Genomic DNA, 20,646 nt, shown 5'->3' on the forward strand with positions numbered 1-20,646 from the left:
ACTGGCTCCTGCCCGATCAGTTGGGATTTTGCTGCAGATTGATTTCACTCAAAAGTCAGACTCTGTTTACTTCTGTAGTGGAGAAAGAGTTCACACAAAAGACCGGGCAGACGCAGAGAGCGTCTCCTGACCCCTGCCCCCCTTCCACCTGCAGGAGGGGACTCACCAGCTGGTCGAGAGTGGGCAATATGACACAAGGGAAGATTTTACAGTGGTCGTGCAGCCGTTCTTTGAAGAAGTGGAGATGCCAAAGACCCCGGTAAAGCCTCATGGATGAGTGGGAGCCACAGGTGTGCCAGCTGTTTCTGAGCATCATTTGTGTTATCCGACGTCCCTGTAACCCAGCCCCTCTATTCTGTCCTGTGACCAGGAGGGGTTGCCTGACAGCTCTTTCTTCGCTCCTGACTGTTTCCACTTCAGCAGCAAGGCTCATGCCTGCGCAGCCCGGGCCCTGTGGAACAACATGGTAAGATGACCGAGGTAGGAAAAATTATTCTCCTTCTGATAGGAAAAAGATTCCAGGAAACTGTCGGAGGACTTCAGAGGCCCATCACTCAGGCTGTGTGATCCCCTGCACGGCGACGACGATAAACCCCATGTCCTCCGTCCCTCCCGCCCTTCTCCGGCCTCACCTGCATCCTGACTTTTCCATTCTCGCCACCTCTTTCTCACTCTGCATCCTCCTGCTTCTTGGTTTAGCTGGAACCTGTCGGCCAGAAGACAAGAAGGCATAAGTTTGAAGACAAGATCAATATCCCATGTCCAGACCAGGTACAGTGAAGAGCGCAGCCTTGCCAGGGGTCTACCCAAAGCCTGTTTCCCAGCCTTGCAAAGTCTCTCATTAACGTTTCTCAGTTCCTTCCATCCCAGGTTCTCACCCCCACCCCCAGCTCTGTTCACCCACCCACCCATTCCAGACTCCAGTTAGCCATCCACAGTGCCCCATCTGATTGGACCGTGAAGGGTGACAGCCAGTGGCCGGGAGACCCTGGAGCTCGCCTCTGTCTCTCCATGTCCCAGCGAGCCCTGGCCTAAGTCTGCACACGGCTCTTTCCAGCTGGGCAGAGGGACATGGCAGCACCATCCAGATCTCATTCTGAAGGCCAGGGGTGGGGAGGACCTCAAGGGCAGAAAGGGATAGAGGATACCGCATCTCCACAGAGCCCCTGTCCCCATGGTGGGATGGAAAGGGTGAGGGGCTGAGACCTAGAAGAGTATCTTCTAGGATGGAGGTGGGGTTCGGGGGTGGGAGGTCCATTGGAAGCCAGAGCTAAGAAAGCAGACATTCACCAGAAAGGCAAAGCAGATCTCCGCGTTCATTCACAAATGATCAGAAAGATTCTTGGACCTTTGCGGCTGCTCCCTCACCTCTGTCAGTTCCCCTAGGTTCCCAGAGGGGTCCCAGGCCCGGGACGGGAACCCACTGTGCTGGGGCTTGCAGGGGGCAGGACCTCAAAGCGCCTGGCTTTTCTTGTCTGGGCGGGAGGTGCCTAGGCTGCTGCAGGGCGGAAGTGGCACGGGGTGGGAAGGGGGCCTGCGAGTAGGGGACTTGTGCTTGTATTAGCAGAAAGTGGGGCTCTGCTGGGAAGGGGCAGCGTGGGGAAAGAGAGGTGACCCAGCCACCTCAGCCAGCTGGGCGGGAGGCAAAGAGCAGAGGTGCTCATTCCTGGGAGCCGTGCAGGGTTTATTCCGGTTGTTCAAGAGGTTTGCAGAGACGGCCGGGTACATCCTGGGAGGGAGCCCAGCGGTCAGCCTGGTGGCAGGGGGCTTGGGAATGTGGAAAGGGCTTCTGCACACCAGAGCAGAGCAAGAAGCAAGTCAGCTTGCTGCGGTGGCTCACCAACCCCCTTCCCCTCACAGGTTTGGCCATTTCTGAGCACCTACAAGAACGCTGTGCAGGTATCCGCTGTTGCTTCCTTTCAGCTCAGCCGCCAATGCGGTGGGTGGCCCCTGAGCTGGGACCAGCCCTGCAAGGCGGGGTGGGAATGTGGGTAGGGGTTCCCGATGGGCCATCGGGGGGGATTCACATTCTTCTGTGAAGTCCATCCACCTACACCTTCAGACAGCGGGGAGGGCAGAGCAGGAGCCGTTGATAACAGCACAGATAGGGGGCCGGCCAGTCAACTCTCAGCCTCTCCAGACATAAGTCAAGAGAACCATCCCCCTCATAAAGCTGCTGCAGAAGCAGGGCTGGCATGCGGTGGGCTGGCTCGTTTCGTTGATGCCCTGATTTTTGCACTGGATGGTGGGGGCCGTGTGTGTGTGGGGGGGTTCTGAACTAGGTTAGCAGATGGAGCCCAGCCAGATTCTCAGAATCACCCAGGGAGCCTTCTTCAGATGTCCTGCTAGGCGGTCCCCAGGGTAGGGCCCAGGGATCTGTGTTTGTTAAAGCTCTCTGGTGAATCTGATGCCAAGCCAGCCTCTCTGGCCCCTGGCAACCCTGAGATTCTGGGATTCATTCTACACCCCTAGGATCACGGGAGCCAGCTGCTGTGCAGTGACAGAGCCCCTTCTGCCTCGCCGCCCACCTCAGGTAAGGCCCCCTGTGGCACGGCAGAACCCAGGGCCCCTCCACGAGAACTCACTTATGGCCGGGGCTTGCTTCCTGTCTGGCCGGTCACCTGGGATGAGTCCCTGCTTTGTCCCTCTCTTCTGTAGTGAAGTCTGACCCAGCAGGACCCAAGGCGGCCAGGGTCCTCCTGATTCAGCCCGCCATCAGAAGCACGTGTGGAGTAGCCACAGGAGCGCTGCCCTCAGTGGCCCAGCCTGGGGCGTGACCTCGCCCGGGCCCGGAGGCGGGGCGTGTGGTGCCCAGGAAGGCCCCAGAGGGAGCCAGCTCTGTGGGTTGCCCTGCGGCCCCAGGCTCTGCCGTCACTGCTGCTGCCTGCCATAGGGCTGGAAAGTTCTCTGGAGTCTTCGGAAGAGACTTGGGGGCAGGGAAAGACCCAACATGATTATTCCTCAGATTCTTGGTGGAAATCCAGAACCCAGCTCTAAATGGGCCGTGCGTCGGGCTCTGCACCGCATCTCGGATGGGCCAGCGCCCATTTGGTCGTGCACTCAGGTCACAGCTGGTGTCCCACGTGACTGCTGGCACCAAAGCGCTGGGATCCCACTGCCCTAGCATCCCCTTTCCTCCTCCCCCTGTCTCTCGGCACCTCTCCCTTCCCATAGGCCCAGAATCGTTTATTGTGCCTCTGATGGGGAAACTGTTTTCATCTAAGCTCCGCCTCTATGGCGCCATGGACGCTCAGTCCTGCACAGCCGAACACACATGCGCGGTCATGTTTCTGGTCTTGCTTAAAGCAGGAAGCACTGGACTCTGACTGCAGCTTCCTTCGCACAGACTCAGGTGTGTCTGTTTGTCTTTCCAGTGCACACCCTGAGACCTGCAGACATCCAAGTTGTGGCCGCTCTGGGGGATTCTCTGACCGTAAGGACACGTGGGCCCCACGTGGCTGGGGGTGGCTGTGTCAGCTCCAGGTCCCTGTCCTCCTGACCCCAGGGCCTGTGCTCCTGGCCTCTGCATTATCCCACCCCTCCTTCCTGACTCTGTCAGTCTGAGCGCAGGACAGTGGTTTGATTTTGCAGCCACTTTCTCAATCAGGTGTGCGAGGGGGACTCTTTTTCAGGAGCGAACTGAATTGTCTCAGGCAGTAGAGGTTTTGAACAACTAACGTCACCTTTTGAACCACTGCAAAAATATGTCATTTTGACTCAAAAAATCTCCTAAACCTAATGTGGGTGCTCTTTTCCCTTTGGATTATACTTTATGAGCAGCTCCAACCTTCACATCCGTTTCCTCTTTGCCTCTGCCCCAAAGCAGAAAAGGCTCCATAGCTGTGGCAAAAGCTCTGCTCTTAAGTTCCAAGAAATAGGGCCATTGTACCATCCCCAAACAGCACTTTCTGGCAGCACAGCTAAGGCCATGAGATTGTCTTACAGAATGTCCCAGAGGAAAAGAGGAGAAATGTGAAGTGTATGAGAAATCTGTCCACTGGGGCCCACTCAATCCATGGGCTCTTTCTTCACATATGTAAAGAACTTAGGAGCAGAATGCTGCTAATAATATTATAACTGTCTCACATTTGTAAAGCACTTTAGAGGCTTCAGAACTGTTTTTGCAGCTATGATCCAATTTGGTCATCAAAACAATCCTGTGAGACAAGCAGGGCATGGCCTCAGCTCCGTAAGGAGGCAGCTGAGATTCGAGGAAGGCACGCAGCCGGGGAAGCAGCAAGCCCGGGCGTTCTGGCTCCCAGGGCAGCGTTCTGCTCACGCTATGTTGCGTGCGCGGAGAACACCTTGGGAAGCCCTGCATATACACAGCCTCCCTTTTCTCTGAGTTGCTGATTTTCCTGTGGATTTCGATATGTTTTCAAAGGCTGGCAATGGGATTGGCTCCAAACCGAATGACCTATCTGATGTCACTACTCAGTACCGGGGGCTGTCATACAGGTAATGTTAACCCATGACCCCCTCCCACCCCATGCTCACCCGCAGAGATCGGCCGGGGATTTGTCTCCTGTAAATGCATAAATACCAAAGAGCAAGGACCAGGTCTGGAGGGGGCTTTCAGAAGGAAAACCTATATATTTCTGCCAAATGTAACAATTTGGTGAGTAGAGAGGATATTTTACTGCTAATAACCCTTTTCTTTTAATTGTGCAGAAAGAGGAAATCAGGGTACGTATCAGACTTCTGGGTCAACAAATCCAACATGAAATGCACCAGAAACCACCAAATCTCTGAGTCTTCACCTGCCCATTTGCATGTATATGTGCACACATAGATTCTCCCATGTCTCTTGTTTACTGTCCGTATGTATCAATTCATGTTGCTTATTCATCTTCTGTAGCCACACCTCTGCCTTTATGTATATGCACACATCTGTACAGAAAACTCCAAAACGCAGCACCCACTTCAGGCAGAAACAACGAGACAAAAATCACAACCAATAGGCGTTGCTGAGCCCCTCCCGTGTGCCTGTATGATGGAGGCGGGTGGGTGGGAGGAATATATGGGAAGCACAAGCAAATGCTTATGCTCAGTTGACAAGTGTTATTTAAAAATAAAAGATGCCTGAGTGCCACAGGACTATAGAAGAGGGAATACCCAACCCTGCCAGTTGGGATAGGAGGGCTTCCCAGAGAAGGTGGTAGCCAGTTATGCCTTGACAGATTAGCAATTTGGTAGGCGAGAAAGGGCATTCCAGGCAGCAAGTAAGAAAGCTTAAGACGAGTCAGAAAAGTGGTTGGATGTAGGTATTCGAGAGTTTCTTTCTTTCCTAATAAAGTTCTTGTTTATGAACCCTTCACAGTCATTGGCGATTAGCTCAGGATTCAAAACCACTAGAACACGGCCTGCCACAAGAGGGCAGAGCGCTGATGAGAGGCAGGACAGCCCAGCGCCGGGCCCCCTCCCTTTCCTTCCGAGAGGTTCAGATGAAGGGTTTCTTCTGAGAAAGCGAGAGGGAACGGAGTGGGGACGACGAGGACCGTGACAGTTCTCTGGCCAGCCCTGAGGACAGCGCCAGAGAGAGTTTTTCCCGGGTGAGAGAAAGGCACCCTCACTCAGCCAGGAGCTACCCACAGACAGGATCCAGGGCGTCGTAGCATGAGGACATCACCCCGCCTAGAGCTGCGCTAAAGACCTCGCAGCTCCCGAGGTCCCACACACCCCCTGCCAGGTGGGGGTTCTCTACCGGGCTGCCGAGGGACAGAGTGGAGGTTGCCTCCTGACCACTGGGCCCCAGGCTTTACTGAGGCCGCAGCAGAAAGAAAAGCCAGAGGGAGAGCAGGAAAGCAGAGCTTATTACAGTCGAAAAAGCATGAGGTGGTGGCAGCTTTACTTAGTCTGAGCTAGAGAAGGCAGTGGCCTCACATCCTAGTGTGGGAAAACAGAAAATAAAGCAGACAAGCCAGCCCGCAGATGACAGGCAAGCTACACCTGGTGTAGTCAGGGGAGTGGGGTGATCTGCCCAACTTCACAAACGGTTCAACTGCACGGATTCCTGGGATTCAGACAGAGACAATCTTCTGCTAAAGGTTCTCTCTGCAGCTGTGGAAAAATCCAGCCATTGCTCTTTTTTCTTCCTATGAGTGAGGTCCAGTAAGCCCTGATGTTTCAATCTTCTGGTTCCAGTTCCAAGGCCTTGTGTGCTCAATGGCTGCTGTCCCTTTAAACCCTTTATTCTAAATGTTTCAAAGACCTGCCCCAAGACCCATGTGCGTTAAAGATAGGAGCGCTTGGTCAGAGTCTGAGAGACAGTTTGACGCTTGATAAAGTGTGTAGACTAGGGTTTCTCAAAGTGTGTTCCACAGAACACTAGCCCCAGTCTTTTATTTTGGGGAAAATATTTCCTACTATATCCTTCCTCGGGGGAATTCACATGCATGTTAGCATACTAAAGGCTCTGAGAAGCCGCCCTACGTTGAAGAACTCTGTTTAAATTGTGTCTGTTGAATCCAGTGTTTCCCTTAACCCCAGAACTCTTTCTTTGTTCATAACTCTTTCTTTGTAAATACCTATTAGCGTCCCCTGGGAAATGTCCATGTAGTAGACTGATCTGAGAAAAAGCAATTTTCTGAAGCCATTAAAATTTCTGGATAGGAAATATAAGGCAATTAATTGATTATAGGTAAATTAAGAATGCAAATCGATCCTCTTCCTGCAAGGAAACAAAGTGGAGAGAGTGGACCTCACGGAGTCAGACGGGGGAGAAGAATTTTTGGTAGGTGGGCGGCTGTGAGCAGGGCCTGCAAGAAGAGGTTTGGCTGTGAATATTTCCAAGGCCCCTTGACCTGTAAGAATCACACAGCAGTGAAAGGCCCCAGCTCTGGGTAGCTTAACAGTGTGGTAGGCCCAGAGGTCTTTAGAAAATTGCCTTTCCAACTGAAATGTTTGCTCGATTGGACTCATTCAAAGGACCAAAATAATATTGATCAAAAAATGCATTTCTTTGTCTTATTAATTAGGAGATCAGTCTCATGTTATTGAAACTCCTCCAATAGATGTTATCAAGCATCTTCTCTGCATCTCTCTGCACACTATGGGTGACTAGGGAACAAAGCCCAGCCTTTGAGCTCATGGTGTCATACAAATTACATTAATCTGAAGGGTCTCGTGTAAACTAGCTGTTTCATATGGGTCTGTTTTCTTTCATGTTTCACACAGTTCTGATCAGAACGAGGGCTTTCATATTTTTGTTCCTCCATATTTATTTGTATAATTCTCTCTTTTCTCCTGGAAACGGGCTCAGAGAGATTTCTGTGGCCTATGGGTCTTGATCAGCTACCTCACTTGTTTTAGAACAAAGATAGTTTTAGACAAGAAATTACAATAGAATGTACTTGATGTGTGTGCGTTTACATATATCTCTGTGTTTATATGTTGACTGAAGGAGAAAAGGGGGCAGAGTTAGAACACAGTGATTGGAGGAGGTATATGGCTTTGTAGTTTCCTGCCAAGTGAAACGTGTTCTGATTAAGTGCTTTTAGTCCAAAGGAAGGAAGGATCAGGAAGCAGCTAAAGTAGTAGCTTCATACAGAGTTGGGAAAGGATCAGAAGCTTAAAAAAAAATGCCCAACCAAAGGCCAAGTTAAGTTCAGACATTGGATGGAGGTAGGAGGGAGATTCCTGAGTGAGATAGAAAGGTAGGGCCTACCTGGCTTCTTTTTCTCTCCACCACTTGAGGTTCTTGAACCTTTGACTTAAGCCCCTGACCACCATAGTGTGAAACAGTCAACTTCATTCCAAGCCTTCCCTTGAATGAAGAACAACCAAGACTTTGATTCATGGCCTGTCCTTTGGAAGGTTATACTGGTGGGCTGAATGCTAACACTGTGTTCTCAAAATCCCTTGGCCTGGGATAATATGCTGGGACTGAGGAGGGAAGAAAGAAGGAGGCACAGAAGAAAAATAACAGTAAATACAATACATCTGAACATTGGACTTTTTTCAAATAGAAATACTTTTCTCCTTGCCTCCCCCATGTATTCAATTTAAATGCATGAAAAGCAATGAAACGTTGTGTCTCTTGAAGTTAGATTGAGGGCCATAAAACTAGATGAGATGAGATGAAATTAGATCCGGCATTGGAAGGCAGTGAGAGGCCATCCCCCAAACCTTCCAGTGGAATTTACCTGACCACTGGGCAAAGAAGAGCTTATCCATTTTCTAAAGGTTTCCAGCACAAGCTGGTTTTTAGTTACCTTTATGGTTTTTAGTTTCCTTTAGAAAGTTGATTAACCCCTGTGTGCCTCAGCTTCCTACTCTGTAAAATGGAGATAGTTCATCTTCATCACAAGCTTGTTTGGAGATGTGAGATAACGTAGTGCATCTGGTTCATGGCTGAGCTCATAGTATATACTCAGCTAAGTGCGCTCCCTCCTGATTTGCTGAAGAAAAGAAGCAGCCCTCTTTCAACTTCAAATCCTGAATTTGGGGGAACCAACTCTTCGGGGAATTCAAATATTCTCAGAATCCCTCAAACACAAAGAGATGTCTCTGGCACATCTGACAGGTACTGATGGCATGGGCAGTGTTAGAAGCTGGGGGCACTTTTTTGTAAAGCCTGTGTATTGATTCAATCTCTCTCATTGGCTTTGTTCACTCTCTACAGCTCAGGAGGGGACAGCTACCTGGAGAAGGTGACCACCTTACCGAGTAAGTAACCACCAGTGGCTTGAGGTTGTCCTCTGGGTCCATCTGACCCCCAGGCTTCCTGAAAGTGCCTCTCAGCTAAGAAAGGAGGGAATAACATCTTCCTTATGGACTGTCATTGAAATGAGAGGAGAGGCCTGTGGACAGGTGGCTGAAGGGGATGGAATAAACTCTGTGTTTGGATTCTGGAGACCTGGGTTCGAGCCCTGACCCTTCTGTGTGCTGGCCAGGTGACCTGGGCCAAGTTACTAAACATTCTGAGCCTCAGATCTCCTCAACTGGCCCAGAGGGTGTGGAGATAGTCAAATGGGACAGTGAGTATTTGCTGCACTGTAAACTATAAAAAAAGAAAGAAAGAAAAGAAAAGCTGAGAGGCTCTTGTTGTCTTGGCCCAGCCTGTCATCAAGTCGTCTGAGGCCCCAACTCCTCTCAGGAGCACACTCTGCCTTCCATCCTAATCCCTCTGTGTCCTGTGCACCCTTCCCCTTCCAGATATCCTTCGGAAGTTTAACGGAAATCTCACAGGCTATGCTGTAGGCACAGGCAACGCCAGTGACACAAATGCCTTCCTCAATCAGGCTGTTCCTGGAACAAAGGCTAAGTATGGCATTTGGGGAGGGGAGGGGGCCTGTCGGGTAGGGAGTGGGAGGCATGTAGTCCCCTTTAAGGTTGTAATTCTGACCTCTGAGTGCCAAGGGGACATTTATCCATTTGCAACAATGATTTGAGAAGCTCTTGGCCACTCTCTTCTGTGGCTGCCCCGTGACCAAGGCCGCAGGGAGGCTGGAGGGCTGGATCTTGGACAGAGGCCATGCTCCTACAGCCTGAACTCCTGGCCTTGCTTTCCTGTGCAGCACGTTCTAATCATTCAACTAACTGACCCACCTTAGCCAATTTTTAAAACTTACCATGGCATAATGGTACTCTCTACAGCACCTCACAAGTGGCAGTTCCCCCAAAAGATCAGGGAGTACCAACCAAATGGATGGGCAAGCCAGAATCTCCAGCCTTAGAGGCTACTTAGCGGGGCAATAAGTCATGTCCTGTCCCTGCTCCTGCTATGGAGCTACAGGAAGTGCAGCTGAGAAGCCAGAGGCAGCTGGAGCCAACTGCTCAGCCTCCCAGGCTGATCGTCCAAGGAGGCCCCTCACCCTGCTCCCAGAAGCCTCAGCCACCTGGGTCTCCTTGCTCCTGGCCCAGCCTGGGAAGACCCTTCTTAGTAGTAGAAATGGCTGGGGACAGATGGACCCACCACCAGGTGCCAGGAGATCGCCATTCTGTGGATCCATCTCACACTGTAACAGGGACCTAAACTAGTGAGGAGCTGGGGATGCCTGAGGTCTAGTCTTTCCATGAATTCTAAACCCAGGTGTTTGTATGGTGTATATTTATTCCCCCACCTCTTCTAAAAGAAACATTTAGCTAAGTTTACCAAAAATGACACAGCATATACATAAGAGAGAAAAATCACAGCCTCTGGTGGGGGGAGGAGGGGAAGAAGCGACTGTGTCAGTATATGAGCCTTTTTACGATTCTTGTGCCTAAGCATCAAACTCTCAGCTTCCTGGCAGCCAGGGTAAAAAGAGGAAGCATGCCAAAACTTTCCTAGATCTCATTTCAGAATCTACACCAGTCCTTCAAAGGAGATGAACGGTTTCCTAGCATGGAATCCTTAAAGACCCTTTGCATGTGGAGTCCTAGAAAGGAGACCATGTGTAACAAATATAATTGTCAGTACCCTTGACTTTTGCTTTAGGACAAACACACGACTGGCTTTGCGAATGCTTATTTGTTGTAAGAACTCTCCAGAGAGGCCAGTAGCTTCTTGTCCTGAGCCTCAGGGTCTCTGCCAGCTCATGGTGGGGCGAGGAGGGGTTAATGCCATAGAAACCTCCAGTTCAGGCCCTTTAGGATGAAAGGTCTGGGCGCTGTTCCTCAACAGGACTGATTTCCTCTCCTCCTCAGGGAACTTGCAAGCCAAGTCCAGACTCTGATACAGAAGATGAAAGATGACCATGTGAGTCAGATTTATGGTTACTTTTCCATTGCTTTTTCTTCTTTTTTCTTTTTGGCTGCTTCGGGTCTTCGTTGCTGCGCGCCTACTTTCTCTAGTTGGGGTGAGCGGGGGCTACTCTTTCCGCGGTGCATGGGATTCTCATGGCGGTGGCTTCTCTTGTTGCAGAGCACAGGCTCTAGGCATGTGGGCTTCAGTAGTTGTGGCTCGCGGGCTCTATAGAGTGCAGGCTCAGTAGTTGTGGCGCGAGGGCTTCATTGCTCCGCAGCATGTGGGATCTTCCTGGACCAGGGCTCGAACCTGTGTCCCCTGCACTGGCAGGCGGATTCTTAACCACTGTGTCACCAACGAAGCCCTATGGTTATTTTTAAACACTAACTTTCTGACCCACTAAAGTCCCCAAATGGAATTGTCTGCCACGAAACCAGTGAGCCCCCTGTCACTAGAGGCATTCAAGCAGCAGTAGGGCAGCCCCTGTAGAAGGCCCTCTGGAGATTACGTCAGCTGGGGGGAGGTTTGTTGCTGATCACAATGACCTTGAAAATCTCTCCTGATGCTGAGAATCTGTGGTCTCTAAACAAACCTCTGAAGTTCTGTAAGCTCTGAGATTCTGATGCTGTTCTTTCAAGAGGGCAAGGAAGTTTTAGAGGGTTGAATGGATTGCCTAGGGCTGTGGTGTTTTTGTTTGTTGGAAATCATCAGGCATTTTCCTCCCTCTGTATAGAGAGTAAATTTCTATGAGGACTGGAAGGTCATCACGGTGTTGATTGGAGGCAGTGACTTATGTGACTACTGCACGGATTCGGTAATGGGGGCGGGCCAGGCCTACTCATTGCCCTTGATTTGACCTGTAAGCCTTGGAGATCCTATCTGAGAACAGTCCCTAGAATCAACCCTAGGATTGTCCACCTACACCTGTGTGTGTGTGTGTGTGTGTGCGCACACCATGCAATTCACACACGTGCACACACACACTTCTTGCCCCCCAAACCCTCGCGTTTCTGGCTCCACCCCCATGTCCCAGCTGGCGTGAGGCAGCAAGTGACAGATATACAGTGCTTCTATTCCCGTTGCTTACAACTCCTGAGAATTCAGAAAAAGAAGAAGCAGTAAAGCCCAAGCCCATGAAAGAGGTACTAGACACATTCTGCTCCTGACCTGAAGCTCTGGCTGAAGGTTCCAGTCTTCTGTCTGGCCCATCTTTGGCAACAGCGAGTAGCCAACTGTTCATCTCAGATTCTGACATGACGAACTGGTCACAGTTGGATGCCAAGGGAGAACGAAGCCTTGGGGCTGGCGCCGGGTGGGGAGACTGCCCTCTCCCCCTAACCAGCTCCTCTCTCCATCCTGTCTCTTCCCAGAATCTGTATTCTGCAGCCAACTTTTTTGACCATCTCCGAAATGCCCTGGACATCCTGCACAGAGAGGTGAGTGGCGGGCTCCCACAAGCTGGACACAGCTCAAGCGTGTTGGGGGGAAGAGGGTGAAATGCCCCCTCCCCTGAAGGAGACAGACAAGGACGTGGGCTCCTGCCCTTTCCAGAGTTTGGGGCTTCCCCCCAAGGAAGCCTCATTCTATTTGGAATCAGCCCCGAGGGTCTCAGGCTTGAAGAAGGGAAGGCAGTCCCCCCACCTCTACCTGGGACATTCCCTGGTGGAGGCAGCTGGGCGGCTCCCAGGCTGGGCACGGCTCTCTGAGTGGCAGGCGGTGTCTACAGTAGGCCCCTCTCTGGTCTCCCCACCCCCTGGCATGGACAAGCCTTTCCAGCTGCCCAGGAGGGGGCGCTCTGACTACCAGATGCTTCTATGGGTTGCCAAGACTCTGGGCCTATTCAGCAGAGTTAGCCCAGGTCGGGCTGGAAGGAGACAGTCAAGGGCTAATGTCCTGGCAAACGGGCACCTACCTCACCAAATTGAAAGCTAACGGATTTGGGGCTTTCCTGGTGGTGCAATGGTTAAGAATCCACCTGCCAGTGTGGGAGACACAGGTTCAAGCCCTGGGCTGGGAAGATCCCACATGCCGCGGAGCAGCTAAGCCCATGCGCCACAACTACTGAGCCCACGTGCCACAACTACTGAAGCCCGCGCACCTAGAGCCCGTGCTCCGCAACAAGAGAAGCCACCACAATGAGAAGCCTGCGCACCGCAACAAAGAGTAACCCCCGCTTGCCGCAACTAGAGAAAGCCCACACGCAGCAATGAAGACCCAACTCAGCCAAAAATAAATAATTTTTTAAAAGATTAAAAAATAATAATAACAAATTTTAAAAAAGAAAGCTAACGGATTTGGGTTCACTAACCGATGGCTGAATGAGCTGAGCCCTCAGCATTTAGACCCACTCCAGGAGGCCCATTCACGCTGCTGCCAACGTGGGTGGCACAGCCTGCAGGGCCCTAGGTGGTCACCTAGTGTCGACACCTCCCAGAACCCAACTCAGGGACTCCGGAGCCAGGTCCCACTTCTTGGGGCCCTAAGGCAGCTTGTGAAAGAAGCCCCTCAGCCCCTTTCTCATCTGAAGCCTCTCCCGTAGGTACCCCGGGCGCTGGTCAACCTCGTGGACTTCATGAGCCCCCGCATCATGCGGCACGTGTTCCTGGGGAACCCCGACAAGTGCCCGGTGCAGCAGGCCAGGTAGGCGGGTGCTTGCTGGTCTGGCTCATGTGGTGGGGACTCCTCGGGGTCTCTGTGACTTGGTCCGTCCATGTGTGCAAGTCTGTAAAGGGGTCTGTGCTAGGACCACCTCCTTCTGGGAAGCTGGAGCCAGGGCCCCCGCTTACCAGCCTCAGGGTGCCAGCGAGAACCTCTGTGATACGGGGAAGCCACAGGGAAGAGGTTAGGGCTGGGGCAAACACTAGTTCTCAGAGACGGTGCAGCCCAGCCTGTGAGAAGGAGCAAGATATAGGGATGTGTCCACAGGTGGTGGAAGTGTAACGGAAAGCAAGGGAATGGTCCCCAAGATTCACTTACCTTTGTGGGGAAGAAGCAAATGGGGGAAGGACACCGGGAACTTCCAGCTGGGAGTGTTTTGTTTCTTAAGCTGCGTGAGAGGTGCAAGGTGTATGTTTTATTATTCTTCCTACGTTATATATCCATATAGTCATTTAACAAATACTTTTTAAAATTTTGCTGTGCACCAGGCACTACTCTGAGTGCTCTAGAGATATCTTTTTTAACATTAAGTGTATTTTATGGGTGTGAAATAATCCATAACAAAACAAAAAGGGACACAGTGGGGCACTAGTGTGAACTCAGGAGGTGTCTGAGGCATGAGCATCAGAGGCCCCGAAATACCAGCTCCAGTGCCAGAGCATATGCACTTGTACTTTATTTCTAAACGCTGAACATTGGCTTTTCATTGTCTAAATTCACGTGTTCAGCGTAATTTGCTGCAGGCCCAGGGCCTGTGGTCCAACACTTGTACTCTATTAACGTGAGAGGGTGCCCATCCATACACCCTTGGGACTTTGTCCATTCCCCTGTCAGGCCTGAAACCTGCCCTGGGCACGCGCGGCAGAGCCTCCTAAGCCAGGGCTCCAGTGAGCGCCTCACCCCACCCCACGCAGCAGAGTCAGTCTCTGACCTAAGCTTCTGCTCTGGGTCCCCCTGCCTCCCCCTCTCTGTGCAGCATTTTGTGTAACTGCGTTCTGACCCCACGGGAGAGCTCCCAAGAGCTGGCCAGGCTGGAGGCCGTCACCCGAGCCTACCAGGTAAGACCAAGAAAGTCTCTCCTCCCCCCCGATGAACACGCCAGTCCAGAGCCCCCTGGGGGAGGCACACGGGGAAGGGAAGAGCTGTTCAGGCTTTGAGGGGTAACATCGCCCTCCAGGCCACTTCCTGGCTGAGGTGTCTCAGGCAACCCAGTTGGAGTCATCCCAAAGGAACCCAGGTGGCAGAGTCCTCATGGCTGAGCTGTCCTTGGTGGCTCAGCCCTGACACTTGGCCTGAAGAGGGTGGCAGCCCTAGGTGCCCCATCGGACTACCTTTCCCTCCACTGCACCATGGAGGCCCAACTGTCGGCCCAACTGTCCCCCCAACCTCCCACCTCCCCAACAGGCAGGCCACGCACGAATGGGAGGTTGCAAGTCCCAAGCCTGGGGGCCCTCTGGAGACTCTCCCTAGGTTTTTCTGTTCCTTGTGGGACTTCCTGCCTGGCCCTTCAGAACTTGCGGTCCACTTAAAACCAAAACCACAAGGTGGCACAACCCATATCCAATACTCTGGAAAGAGATTTACCATCAGGTGTGTCTGTGTTCTCAAGGGAAGAACTGAGTCAGCCCACCTGTTGAGGGAGACGGGGACAGAGACACTACCCACCCACCCCCACCCCTGCCCTAATGGGCACCTGGAGCCCCAGGGCCCGTGCGGAAGGCACCCATGTGTGTGTCCCCAGAGCAGCATGCGTGAGCTGGTGGAGTCAGGTCGCTACGACACGCGGGAGGACTTCTCCGTGGTGCTGCAGCCCTTCTTCTACAACATCCAGCTCCCCATCCTGGCGGTAGGCTCCCTGCCCTCCCTGACAGGGCTGCCAAAGGGAGGAGAAAATTCAAGGCAGAAATGCCAAGTGCTGCCGTGAGAGTGAGAATAAACGGGGCGGACCCGGGCAGCTCTCCAGCTGCTGGTCTGGTGGGTACAGCTTCCCCGAACATCAGAGCTGCATCCCCAGAGGCAGCCCCACGTGAGATGTTCTCATTACTACTCACCACAGCCTCCATTTTACTGAGCACCTACTATGTGCCAGGCACTGTGCGCACCATGCATCAAATCTTCACAACTGCCTTTTGAGGTGAGTTTTATCATCCCCACATAACAGAGGCTCAGAGACTTGAAGTATCTTCCCTAAAATCATACAGGAAAATAAGGGACAGAGGTGAGACTTGAACATGTCCAATTCCAGACTAGTTACTTTCTGCCCCACAGCCAACACTGCAGTTATGACGGAGGGTACCGTTTCCGCCCCTGGCTCTGCTCTCCACTTGACACCTCCACTCTGAGCAGAAGAGCTCTGTGAATGGACCAGGGTGGGGACTCAGTTCTCTCTACCTGGGCCTCCATTCCAAGGGCCTGGCCTACCTGGAGGGAAGCCGGATGAAGCTCTGAGCACCTAGGCTTTGCCCAGGCCTGCCCCAAGGCTTGGCCTCTTCTCCCCACCAAGGTCACTGGGACCAGCTGGCCAAGGGCTGAGAAGTAGCTTTTCCCAGCTGGCTGACCAAGACTTCCTCAGGGGCTAGGATCTCATTCCCTCAACCATGGCATGGGTTACATACATGTGCCTAAAAATACATACAGCACTTTTTTAATTAAATAAGGGGAATTGTGGGACCAGAAAGCAGATTAGGAGTTTGGGGTCACTCAAGGCTGTTGATCTGTGGGACTGCTCTGATCTCCCTCTCGAGGTGAGCAAGGCCTTAGGAAGCCACAGGCTGGGAGCACCCTCAGGGGAGGAGGGCCTTGAGAGGTCAACCCCAGGGGTCAGGCCCACCAGCTGTGGCCCACTATCCACCCTCTGCACCAACGGGATCTTAAGGACGTCTGTTTCTCTCCTTCAGGATGGGCGCCCAGATGTGTCCTTCTTCGCCCCAGACTGCCTCCATCCAAATCAGAAATTCCACTCCCAGCTCTCCAGAGCCCTTTGGGTCAACATGGTAAAATAAGTGGGATGTCCCTGGTTCTCTGGGGTTCTAGTCTAGAGCAAAGCCCCCTAGAATGGAGCTTGTTCCTGGCCTCCCTTTGCAAGCAAGATACAGAGGAGCCGTGGCCAGCGCATCTGTGGAAGTCTGTATAGAACTGAAAATACGGAGTCCTTACGGTTCCAGGATCAACTGCCTCCCCTCTTATGGGCTTTGAACTGCGGTGCGGGACTCTTTACATGAATGCAAGGCAGAACCCTCACGTTTATTCAATATTTTCTATGTGTCAGCAGCTGTTCTAGGCAGTTTAAGCCATGTTATCTCATTTAAGCTTCTCAACAGCCCTGCAAGAAAAGTCTTAGGAGTTTATGAGGAAGCTGAATCCTACAGAAGCTAAGAAACTTGCCCAATGTCCCACAGCTGGCAACTGGCAGTGCCAGGAGTAGAAGCCAGACCCCCTGAAATCAAATTCTGAGCTTCCCCCACTGCAGGATGCCCTGCCAGGGAATGTTCACTTCAGTGGAAACAAATTAGTACACGCATGTCTCTCTTTTCTTCCTCAATCAGCTTGAACCACTAGGAAAGAAAACGGATACCCTGGACCTGACGACAGATATACCCCTCCCCTGCCCTGCTCAGGTAATGAGGGAGGGCCTGCTGTGCTGCTCGCCAGAAACCCAGAGCTCAGACCCCACCTATCCCCTTCACCCCGCACCGCAGCTTCCCCTTTGCCCATCTTGCCCCCTGACTGGGAGAGGATGGACTTCGGAGGATGGAGGGAAGTGGAGGGGAACACAGAGGGTAGAAGAGGGTACAGAAGCACCTGTGTCTGTGGGAGAGGCAGGTGGGAGAGGAGGCCTGGGCCCAGCAGAGGGAGACGAGCAGGGTGACGGATGTGGATTCTTGAGAAGTGGCATTAATAAGCCAGAAGGTGGCAAGACCACTCATTTCAGCAGCGGTACGTGGGGCAATTGGGAAGGTCTGGCTGCAGGTTGGAGGCCTAGCAAGAAGCCAGCTGGGCTCAGAAGCTGTGGTTAGTGGTCCTCGACCCTGGATCGGGAATGTCCGGCAGGGAGAGGGTCAGAGAGGAGAGCCCTGGAGCTGGGTGGGGGAGGGGCAAGCAGGCCCGGCCTTGCCGTGACTGGGGTGAGGCTGGCTGGGCTCCTTTTAAGGAGGAAGATATAAGTGGTTGTTAAACCTGATTTCAGGCCCAGGGGTGGGGCAGGTACATGTGCCCATTGCCTTCAACCCCCTCTTCGAGCCCCTGTCTTATGGCTCTTTAACCAAATAAGGCTGAGGCCAGAGAGCCCTCAGAGGCAACAAAAGCAGGAGAGCCTGGCCCAGTCTGGGAGGCTGGGTTTCCCACCTGGGTCGGGCTGCTTCGCCCTCTCCCACCCTCCCAGCTGAGCAGGGAGAGGACCTGCAGCTCCCCCGTGTGTCTGCCAGGGCTCCAGAGACAGTGGGCAGCCCTGCCTGGTATACCCCTCCCTGTCTGCTGCCTTCCCCACCCCAGTCTCAGGCCCAGGCTCAGCCTTGTGTACCATCAGCTTCATCGGGAGGGTGAGGAGAAGGGATTCAGGAGTGAAGGCAGTGGTAGCAGAGGGCTCAGATGCTGGGTCCAGGGCTTGGAGCAAAGGAGATGGTCAAAAGGTGTAATAATCAGTGCAAAGTGGGCAAGGTCCGAGAGGGCCCTTCTGTGCCAGGTGTAAACCGTGTAATTGCTAGATCCATGTACAGTGGGTTCTGGGGGAGGGGCCAGGCAACCTGGGTAGTGGGGGCATTCAGGGACTCAGAGCAGTGGCTGTAAGCCATACGGGGGTAAGTATTTCAATATTTTAACAACCCATATGGCCATACTGAACATCAGCCATGGAAAACCCTCTCCAATCTGCCAATTCCCCTTCCATTAAACAGTAAAAGTAATAACAACCCATTCCAGGGAGCCGTCATTTGCTCTCCTCCTCACAAATATCTGTTAAGTACCAGGTTGGAGCCTAGGCACTGGGGCAGGTAGAGCCCTGTCACCATAGGCTTCAAAGTCCCAGACCAGGCAAGGAGCCCCAAAAGGCTGCTGCTTCACCCAGAATCTCAAGCCACATTGGGCTCCACTTCTCCTCCTGGACAGAACCTGACTGAGCCACTGGTGAGCAGAGGAGAGCAAATCCAGCCTCCTGGAACCGTAGAAGCCCAGCCTGGGGGAAGCGGTTGCCAGGCAACCCCAGAGCACATTCCAAAAAGGATCCATCTGTTGGCCAGCCCAACTTCACCACACCAGGCAACGTAGAATTCTGCATTCCTCAGGTCCCATCTGCTCCCTCCCATGTGCCTTGGAGCTATATAAAAGTCCACCAGCAACTCAGTGTGAGCTGACAGGGGCCAGGCAGCACATATTTTAATCCCAGCTGAGTCTAAACATAGAGGCAACAGGCAGGACCCAGCAGGGAGGAGGGGGCAGGGATGGACGCAAGCATGGGGAGCTCTCTCAGCTTCCTGCCTGCTCCTCCCCCAGCCCCAATCAACTGCAAGTGCATTCTGCCCAGCCAGGCCAGGCACTTAACAGTGTTCCATGGATTTCTGTTAGACTTGAAGGTTGCGCACAGGATTTTACGGCCAACTTTTGACCAGTTGCTCTGTGGACTGTGTTGTCCCCGTCCTGCCTTCATGGCCTCTGCCCGCTCCTTCCCTAACCCAGGGCAGCTGGCTGTGGCTCCTCCTCAAGCTTTGAAGAAATCAGCCAAAGATGAGCAGGGTCCTTTTTCAGGTCTTATTTTTCTTGCCCTCTCTAGAAGCGTTTGTCAGAGTTAGCCACCTCCTCCGTGAATTTATTCCTCCTTGCATTTGTAGATGTAAAACCACCTGGATTGTTCTGTTTTTCTAGTGTCTACCCCCCCCCCCCCGCCCCCGCCATCTCTTTTAATGACCCTCCTTCCTTTCTCCCGGCATGGAAAATGTGGACATTCTCCAACTTCCATGTCTCAGCCCTATTCTCTTTTCTCTTTCTTTAGGTCCCCGCACTCTGAGATCTGTCCATTTCCAGGGTTTCCCATTAAATTTCTTTGCCTAGGATCCCCCAACCTGCGTCGTCATTTCTTACTTTTTTCCCCAAACTTGAGCTCTATTTCTAACCCTTAAGAGATCTTTCCCCTTGGTTGCCCTCTATGGTGTAAACTTACCCAGAAGGCAGATTAAACATATGATCAGGGTACCCACAAAATGGGGGAACCAGGGGGAAACACGGAGAGACAAACTGAAATAATTTCCAGTGATATTTCATCTAGTCTTTCATCTTGAGAAAAAGCTGAGGTTTGTTGGATTCCCTTATACTTACTTTATTGTTTAGCAGTGTTTCTAGTTTGAATTACATATGGGGTCTATGATCTTTTGAAGGCTTTGGACTTCTAAATCTCCCATTCCTGCCCTGACCTCCTCATCATCTCAAACTCAACATATTCGTTCAAAAAATAATGTTTGAGTAACAACGTACAAATAGGAACGAAATAGTTGTCTTCCCAAACTCTCTGATCCATAGGACTTCCTATTTCTGTCCATATTGTTGTGGCTGTCACAGTTCTGCAGGTGTGAAACGTCAGGCACGCTCTCTGATAGGATTCTGCCTAGTGCTTTTCCCGCTGGCACCCTTTCCGTTCCCACTGCCACCACCCCAGTTCAGGTCCTCATCACTTTGTGGGTTAAAGGTCACCTGATGCTTCCCATCATAGAGCAACAGAGAATTTTATAACCTTAGGATCTCAGTGCAGAGGGCCTTGGAGTCCTGTGGACTCCAATCTCTCATATAATAATTGAATTATTCTCCCGCATCCCTCCCAAGGCAACTAGAGGCTATGGCCTCCACTTAAACTTCTACACTCTCAAGGCAGTGCTTTCTAAGAGCCAAGTGGCTACCTGTTGACAGGTTGTAAAATCAGCCTAGTAGGTCGCGTTGGGATGGGATGATGGTCTGGGATAGGATGGGAGGATGGGATGGGGTGGGGGGATGGGATAATAATATGGGAGGACGGGATGGGGTGGGGGGATGGGATAATAATATGGGGGGATGGGATAATAATATGGGAGGATGGGATGGGGTGGGCCAGAAGTGTCAGAGGGTGTTCCATGTGCTGCTGTTAAGTCCTCCTCTCTTCTACCACTACCACCCTCCCCTTGGTCTTCTCCTCAGTTTCCTCAATTATTTATCGCAGGCGAGTGTCCCAAACCCTGCCTCACGTAGTAGGTATGTCTCCTTGGAACGTGGCCCCCCCCTGAAGTTGGTGCCCGTCCCTGACAGTACACACCTGGTTTGGTCCGAGCAGCACAGAACAGAAGAAAACCAGCTCTCCTTCA

The 20,646-nt window shown here is 52.2% G+C and overlaps 1 protein-coding gene across 1 annotated transcript in view; it reads left to right on the forward strand.

Moving 5' to 3' along the window:
* PLB1 (phospholipase B1) overlaps positions 1-20,646 on the forward strand; it is a 125,319-nt gene that overhangs the window by 77,560 nt on the left and 27,113 nt on the right. Inside the window, exons 27-43 of the mRNA XM_060116931.1 lie at positions 155-259; positions 371-466; positions 700-771; positions 1,861-1,899; positions 2,473-2,533; positions 3,375-3,433; positions 4,385-4,458; positions 8,624-8,667; positions 9,157-9,265; positions 10,630-10,681; positions 11,403-11,483; positions 12,040-12,105; positions 13,209-13,309; positions 14,304-14,385; positions 15,069-15,173; positions 16,225-16,320; positions 16,873-16,944. Of these exons, the coding sequence (XP_059972914.1) occupies positions 155-259; positions 371-466; positions 700-771; positions 1,861-1,899; positions 2,473-2,533; positions 3,375-3,433; positions 4,385-4,458; positions 8,624-8,667; positions 9,157-9,265; positions 10,630-10,681; positions 11,403-11,483; positions 12,040-12,105; positions 13,209-13,309; positions 14,304-14,385; positions 15,069-15,173; positions 16,225-16,320; positions 16,873-16,944 (1,314 nt within the window). The remainder of the gene's footprint in view (positions 1-154; positions 260-370; positions 467-699; positions 772-1,860; positions 1,900-2,472; positions 2,534-3,374; positions 3,434-4,384; positions 4,459-8,623; positions 8,668-9,156; positions 9,266-10,629; positions 10,682-11,402; positions 11,484-12,039; positions 12,106-13,208; positions 13,310-14,303; positions 14,386-15,068; positions 15,174-16,224; positions 16,321-16,872; positions 16,945-20,646) is intronic.

This window comes from Mesoplodon densirostris, chromosome 14 (assembly GCF_025265405.1).
Source record: "Mesoplodon densirostris isolate mMesDen1 chromosome 14, mMesDen1 primary haplotype, whole genome shotgun sequence".
Classification (NCBI taxonomy): Eukaryota; Metazoa; Chordata; class Mammalia; order Artiodactyla; family Ziphiidae; genus Mesoplodon; species Mesoplodon densirostris.